Below are 8,523 nucleotides of genomic sequence, written 5' to 3'. Positions count from 1 at the left end.
ATTATTAATAATAATTATTAATAATAATAATTAAAAAAGTGAGTAAAAAGTTTCAGTAATTAGTTTCTTTAGAAGATAATTTCTTTAAAATTTGTTTACATATTCAATTAAAATGACTTCTATAATTATATTTTCATAACTCTAATAATAATTTCCATAATAATAATTTCATAAGTTTCATAATTTTTCTTATTCTCTCTTGTGCGAATGAAGACTTTCAATATTTATCTACTGAAAAATTGTCTGGACGCATAAAAAAATGATAATCCCGAAACATATCGGTGCAATAAAATAAGCGTGATAAAATTTCATGTTATCTTACAGCCTAGCCCAGCCTAATCCATCTTATCTTCTTTGAAGTAAGGAATTGACAGTCTCGCTTTATGAAATGAGTCACTAATGTTTACCTCTGTACGTCGTTTAACACAATTGCTAATCAAACTTCCATTATGCATACTATGTGTTAACAGATAGTTTTCGCACAAAATTTATTTCCATATTGTAAAACTTTTCTTGCGCATTTTACATGAATTATTACAAAAGTCTTTTCCGAAATTTCGTCATTTACAATTTGCGTCCCACATATCAGTGGATGCCATATTCAGTTCATTGCCAGATGTATAGTTACAATCAAAAGTTAAAATCGGTCAGTACTAGTTTTTACTAGTTAATGCTAGTAACTGAATACCATGTAGTCAAAACTAGTTCTCACTAGACAAAGTGTTATAATCGTTGCAAAAAGAATTGCACTTCGAAGTAATATTTTTTAAAAAGAAGAGGAATCTTCGTGATTCAAAATTCGGTTAAGATATGCTATATTATGACAAACGAAGTATCGACGTTTACTCAACATTTGTTCAATATTTGTTCGCATTTGCTCTAATTATTTAAGAACGAATTTTAATAGTGAGGGTATTTCAGAAATACTAAATGATATTAGCTAGAAGCACCATTAATTAGAAACTAAAAAGTTCTATTATAATGGTGATTCATCTTTTATTACTTATAACAGCCTTAAGACAATTTTCCATTTAACACACTAGCGCCATCATGATCCAGATCTCCAATGAACGTACTGTAATTATAGTATATATTATTGAGTTATTTTCTAAGTTAACTGATATAATCTTGGAATTTCGTTCTTACTAAATGTACCATGACGTTTTAAAAACTTCATTTTAATATATACAATACATATACGAATCCAAAAATTTTATTCTTTATTTTTTATTTGTTCTCTTATATAGAAATCACCCCCTCTTCGATTGTACCACCGATATTCATATATTGATGGTCTATTCATATAAGCCATAACTACGTGCACGCACACTCAACGTGAACATTCAAAGTTGATTTTTTGGAAAACGAAGCTTCGAATAACAAAATTTTATTCTTTTTTTTTTCGATTTGTTTCTGCATGTAGAATTATTTCCTTTCCGTACTACCGTTCCTGGGACACCCTGTACATTTCAGTAATTGAACATAGCAAATGCTTGCGTTAGAATACTTTTGTGTATGAATGTACATATATCGATAAGTACATGTTAACTCGAATAGTACCTATTTGTTCATTTTCTTTACTTTTCTTATTTGCACCAAGTTATGAATAATTATATGCAAAATAGCTTAATTTCATTTGGAAAGTTATTTCTTTTATGGTACGGCGGGAATTATTTTCAGTAGTATTGTTAAATTCCATAATGTTTAACTATTTCACTAATTGCATTAACTTGTTTAAATAACTAATTCTGCAGATTTTATTATACATTCTCTGAATTTAAACTTATACAATTTTACTTCGTGAAATTAAAGAATGTTTTCATTCAATATGCTTATTAATATTCAATAAATGTGTAGTATAACATATTTTTTTTCCTTCTATATAATTCAATACGCATATATGCAATATTTAATTAATATTTAATTATTATATTATATTATGTAATTATATAATAATAATAAAATATTTACAATAATTAGTTCTTTAATATAATATCTACTAGTTCAACCAAAATTTTACTCGAAGTATTTTTTATTTTTACTTTACAGTACTTAACTTTGTTTAAATTAATTCGCCTTTTAATTCTTATTGCAAACTTGTTAAGAACTTCGTAGTAATCATTTAAGAGCAATAATTACGGTAATAATACAATTAGTCCACTTTCATAATTACCAGCAAAAATAAAATATAAATACAGAGAAAGATCGATTATTCGAAATTTGACTAATCACAAATTAAAAAATTCTTTGTATAATATACTTGAATTTAAAGACTGCTGTAGCGATAATGTTCACGAATAGATGCAAATATAGTTGCAAATAATTTAAGATACAAAATTGATAATATTATTATTTTATCAATGCTTAACAAAAACGGTGACCCAAATGAAAAAATGATTACTAATCCATGTAAAATGATTGTACTAATCCATGTATTGTCAAAATATCTAAAAATGCATAGAGTATTATATTGCAATGGACATAACATAAAAAGAAAATAGATATTGTACAAATTAAGTAATATCTAAAAAGGTTTAATATATTTTTGTCTACATTTCTTTTTTTAACTATGTGTAGCTATTTTTATGTAAAAATATCCATATTTGAAAATTGTTTAATTTCTAGTTAACTTATGATGTCATAAATTATTTGATTCTTTCTTCTAATTGTCCAAAGAATTTTGATCCATAATTAATTTGAGTAATCGACGTTCTATTATAGGTTGAGGTATGTATATGTGTAAATCTAATGTCGACATATTTCAATATACGAGTAATTCTGAATTTCAATACATAGGTATACGCGTATTAATCCCGTAGCTATAAAGCTATATTATGCTATAAAGTCAATGGCACTTTTTACACTCATAATATAGAAAGAAATCATGTATAAATTAACATCGACAACTAATTTATTTTAATATTTTAAAATAGAAGAGCTAGGTTGATTAATTGTTAATAACTTTGCACAAGTGTGAGAAAAAGTATAGAAAGAAGTCACTTATACCGATTTACTCACTTATTTACGACATTTCAAATAACAATGTATGTTATTTGAAAATTATTAGCATTTATCGAAAAATTGATTATGCAAGTTATTTTTTCTTGATGAATTTATGCTCTCACGGTGTATACAGTTGGAGTAGAATAAATGTTAATTATGAGATTATTTTAAAGTTTGTTTCTTAGATGATTTGGGAAAACTATAAATTGTATAACTATAACTGCAATGTATAAACTATAATTATACAACCTATTATAACATAGAGCATAGTAGAAATGTTTGTATTTCGAAAATTATAGAGAAAATAAGAAAAAGTCAGAAAGAGGAAAGTAAGACGTAAATTACTCTTCTGATGAAGTAAATGATATAATGTATTCAATTTTATACTTTTTTATGCATATAAGTTACGTATCAGATAATAATATATTTGTATATATTATATTTACATTCTTATAATAATCTCATCTTTCACTGCTATTATAAGGATTTAAATAGTTATTTTGTTCTTCTGTTTAAATTTAATTAGCTTATGTACAGATCATAATAACAATAATAACAATAAAATTATTGTAATAAATACTGATCAAGGAAATAACGGTATTTTATCTAAATCTAAACAAAAATTGTTTATTAATATAATAGTAGTTATTAAATTTATTGAACCTAAAAGAGATGAAATACCTGGTATATGTAATGAAAAAATTGTAAAATCAACTGAAGGTGAAGAATGAAATATATAATTTGATAATGGAGGATAAACTGTTCAACCTGTACCTGATGTAAAATTAAAAATCCTTCTAATTAATAACAATAATAATGATGGAGGTAATAATCAAAATCTAATATTATTTATTCGAGGAAAAGATATGTCTGGTGAACTTAATATTAAAGGAATTAATCAATTACCAAATTCACCAATTAAAAAAGTCAATAATAATGATGGAGGTAATAATCAAAATCTAATATTATTTATTCGAGGAAAAGATATATCTAGTGAACTTAATATTAAAGGAATTAATCAATTACCAAATTCACCAATTAAAAAATGCATTACTATAAAAAAAATTATCAAAAAAGCATGTGTTGTCACTAAAGAATTATATTATAAACATAATGCGTGTTTAATTTGCTAAAAAATTAGTCAGCCTGCCCTGATCATGGTAGCTAGTTTACCAAGATAACGAATGTTAAAAAAATTATGAATATACCTTACTTGTTACCAAATTAAGACAACTTTAATTACGTAATCAAATGTCCAAATACATATTTCATCAGAGTGAATAAGCGTTATAATGATATTTCATGCATAGAATTAATTAAAAAGTTACAAACTCTAAAAGTGACCTATCAAACCTAACCTCTTACTCGCCATTCGATTTGAGGTATCGGAACAAGCGATAACTGAGTGTCATCTTCCAAGTGCAGTGTTAAAATTTGATCTATTTTCATCTAATTTTTGGAATGTAAAAATTTATGTCTATCTTGAAATAATCATTGATATATCATTGGTAATCACCAACATATATCAAGGAACAATTTGCTTTAAGATTGTAAGGTACTCACCTTATTTCTAGTACCACATGTTACTTTCGGTTGTGTCCTGGTAAAGGTGCTTTTCACGTCTTTGCCTGTACTCGGTGGTATTAAAGTTTCCGTGAAGATATTCGAATTTTCTGGTTGCAATTTGGGTTCCAATGGTGGCAGAGGTCGATACGTTACCGGTATCTTGGTAGTTTGTACAGGTGCGCTATTCGGTCTCACTTTTGCTATATTCAAAAACGTCGGAAATCCTTGTTCGTCGAATCCTCCTGAGTAATTCGCTGGAAGATTGGATGCTGGCCAAGGATCAACGTAGTTTGGGTCTCGACAACATTTACCAACTATTCCATTATCAGGATTTCTACAACTCTGTGAAAAGGAGAAACGATATTTCTTATATACCACGTTTTGAAATTTTAATCGATATGTTTGTTTTTAAATACCTCGTATGTATACATATGTGAATTTAGACTTAGAAATTTGTCAATTCTTTAGCTATATTATATTTTTATAAATTTTTTTTCTTTTATTTTAAACAGTTTCTGTATATTTATTTTCATATTTACAGTTATATATCTGACCTTTTAACGAAACTAAATTATATTGTTATATATATATATCTTTTTCGTATACCATGATATAAATTATAATTTAAAGATAATTAACGATTTAAATCGCTCTTGTTGATTAACCAACACATATCTTCTTTAAAGGTGAAGTAGGTATAATATTAATATACGTATAATATAACTGTATATCGAATTATTATCAATAATTCTTTATCAATAATGCTTCGTGTTTATGATTTATATACGCTAATATTTTTATCGATAAAGAAATTGTAATACATTGGAACACATTTATGGATTTAGAAAACACATTTTATAAAAATACCAATTTTAATTTCTATAATAATTGTCTTTTATAGATAAAATCATTATAAAATATAATACAATAAATTTATTTCCATGAAATTATAAAAATGCAAAGTAAAATTACATCGTTAAATTATTAGTAGCTATATAATTTTATTGGAATATGCGTTAATGGTCTATTACAATATTTTTAACATGCATATGATAAAACATAATTTATGAATTAATTATTTCTTTTTAATTATTTATTTTACCCGTGTATGAAATAATATCTCATATATTTACTATTAAAACCTGTTTATCTTCAGTAGTATGAATGAAATGTATAAAATACTATTTAAATGACTTTATGTATTACGTAAGTCTTCTTTACATATACAGGGTGTCTCGGAAACCGTAGTACAGCGGCGAAGGGAGTGATTTTACGTGCAGAAATGAATCGAAAAAAAAGAATAAAATTTTTTCGTTCGAAGTTTCGTTTTTGAGAAAACCAACTTATTATTTATCCAGTGCACGTGCACTTAGCTATACCTTAGATGTATGGACCGTCGATACATGGGTATCGATGGTACAATCGAGGAGAGGATGATTCTATGTGAAAAAACAAATCCAAAATGAAGAAAAAAGTTTTTTCATTCGACGTTTCGTTTTCGAGAAAATCGACTTTGAATATTCACCGTGTGCGCATGCGCTTTGGTTAATGGTATGGCGGATGGACTATCAGCATACCAGTGTACTTGGGAGATATTCAAAGTCGATTTTCTTGACAATGAAGCTTCGAATGAAAAAATTTTATTCCTTATTTTCGATTTGTTTTTTCACGTAGAATCACTCACTCCTTGGCTGTACCATCGATGCTGATGTATTGATGATCTATATATCTAAGCTATAGTTAAGTGAACGTATACTAAGTAAATATTCAAAATCGATTTTCTCGAAAACGAAGCTTTGAATCAAAAAATTTTATTCGTTTTGTTCGATTTGTTTCTGCATGTAGAATCACCTCCTTCCTGGTTGTACTACCGTTCTTGGAACATCCTGTATATAAACAATTATTTCCACCGATATTTTTCAATAATAATAATAATAATTATATTAACAAAGGTTCTTGTTCAATATTAAAGATTATATAAGTATTGATCTTTACTATTGGGTCAAAATAAAAGAATTTCGTATAGTACAAAGGTAACTATTTTAAGGGAAAAAATAATTTTTTATAAAACTGTATCACAACAATAATTTTTTCGCGGTATCAAGAATTAAACGACATAAGTAAAATCGATTTGTAATTTAAAATTCCTTAAAAAATTTGATATGCCTGCATATTTATGCATGTATAATATATGAATAATTTAAAAATCATTTATGTCTCGTCATAATTTTACTCATACGAATTTTTTGCAATATAAGAAATAACGTTATGTATTGATAAATTTAATAATTCCTCCGAAAAAAGACTTTTAAAATATATTTAGTCACATAAACCAGATAAATCAGTCTATAACACGTATCTAAAGTTATCCTTCGCGTTCAAAACATGATTTTTAAATCCACCAGTATAGTTATATTACTCCACGTACTACCATCCCCTCCAAGCACGACCAAATGTGTTAAATGGAATAGAATTTGTAAATAGCGAAGAAGTATTCACATCCTATTTCGTACTAAAATTTTTACGAATTTTTACAAGGCTTGAACTGGCGAATTGTAAAGTCAATAAGAAATTATTGGCAATAACAATTAGAAAGTCAATAATAAATTAATATGAATTTGATGAGATGTTAAGCAATAACAAAATTAAGAAAAGAGATGGAAGTTATTTACGATTCAATCGAATACATTACTCGATGTAACCTACTTTCAAAAGTATAATTTTAAGATAAAAAAAACCGGCAGCTATATCTCGATTATTATATAAAATATATTACATAAATATATATTATGTAAAATATTAAATATATTTGTAAATATATTTCACCGAAAGAATGTTCAGTCTCTATACCTATTTATATTTTATTCGATATTAAATAACACTCTTTAACGTTTTTCATTAACGAAAACACGTATGCATTTATATAAATCTGCAAAATTTTTAATTACTCTATTACTTTTACTTACGCTCATCGGTACCCGTCGAAGAAGTTGTTTCTCCGACAACGTGACAGGCTCTGGACTAATCGTGCCATCTATCGTGCAAAATCTTTCTTCAACGCACAGTAGAGCTGCAGCACACCCAAGCTGCACGTGGGTTGGAATTACGAAAGTACCTGAAAATGTCGAAATTTTAACGAAGAACATGATGAAACTGAGATTGCAATAGAATATTCATTAATATTATCATGTTATCGCATATATTGCGTTATTGCTAATATTAATGACACCGATTATTTTTCTTTACAATTAACAAACTTTAACAAAATTGAATAATTCATATGACATATTAAAATATATTTTTCTGTTGCATAACGAATCATGTGTTAGAAGTTGTTTTCTAGAGAAATGCGAGTAGTGATATCCGTGATAAAGAATACTTTTGTATATCATTTATATCAGAAGAACTTTGAAATAGGAATACAGTACGTAGAGGTTAGTAACTTTATGGTTAGAAATTTGTTTATGGAACACATTTATAATCGTTACATAATGATAGATTTTTTTATGATGTTTAGATATATGAAATAGGAAATGCCTTCAAAGTAAATAATAAATTTACGTAAAATTGTGTCAATTCCACTATTTGTTGTTTTATGCTCGTCTTATTTTAATAATAACTCTTGTTATAACTTAAATTAATCTACATATGTACATATCTACATATAAGTGTACTTTTGTGTAAAAAATATATTGTTTTTAATAATATTTTTCATAGTGATGCTATACCAATTGGCAAATAAAACAATGACCATAACAATTGTTCTTAAAATACAGTAGAGACTGCAAATTTTTGTCCTATCTTTGTCAATTAAAATGTGGTTATACTCATATAGTTAGTATAACATTATTAACTGAATTGTTATTGCAATATCACTTTATATTATACCAATATAGTTATACTATACAGTACCAATGTTTAAGTTTAAAAAATATATATACATTTTTATACATA

General features: G+C 26.4%; 1 protein-coding gene across 1 annotated transcript in view; it reads right to left on the bottom strand.

Moving 5' to 3' along the window:
- Nucleotides 1–8,523, bottom strand: part of scaf (inactive serine protease scarface) — a 25,498-nt gene that overhangs the window by 11,899 nt on the left and 5,076 nt on the right. The window contains exons 5-7 of the mRNA XM_017903980.1: nucleotides 7,816–7,825; nucleotides 7,536–7,684; nucleotides 4,563–4,911 (exon numbers count right to left, since the gene is read on the bottom strand). Coding sequence (XP_017759469.1) covers nucleotides 4,563–4,911; nucleotides 7,536–7,684; nucleotides 7,816–7,825 — 508 coding nt within the window. The remainder of the gene's footprint in view (nucleotides 1–4,562; nucleotides 4,912–7,535; nucleotides 7,685–7,815; nucleotides 7,826–8,523) is intronic.

The sequence above is a fragment of the Eufriesea mexicana genome, unplaced genomic scaffold, assembly GCF_001483705.2.
Source record: "Eufriesea mexicana isolate 0111107269 unplaced genomic scaffold, ASM148370v2 scaffold2646, whole genome shotgun sequence".
In the NCBI taxonomy this organism is placed as follows: Eukaryota; Metazoa; Arthropoda; class Insecta; order Hymenoptera; family Apidae; genus Eufriesea; species Eufriesea mexicana.
This window is presented reverse-complemented; position numbering and strand designations above follow the sequence as displayed.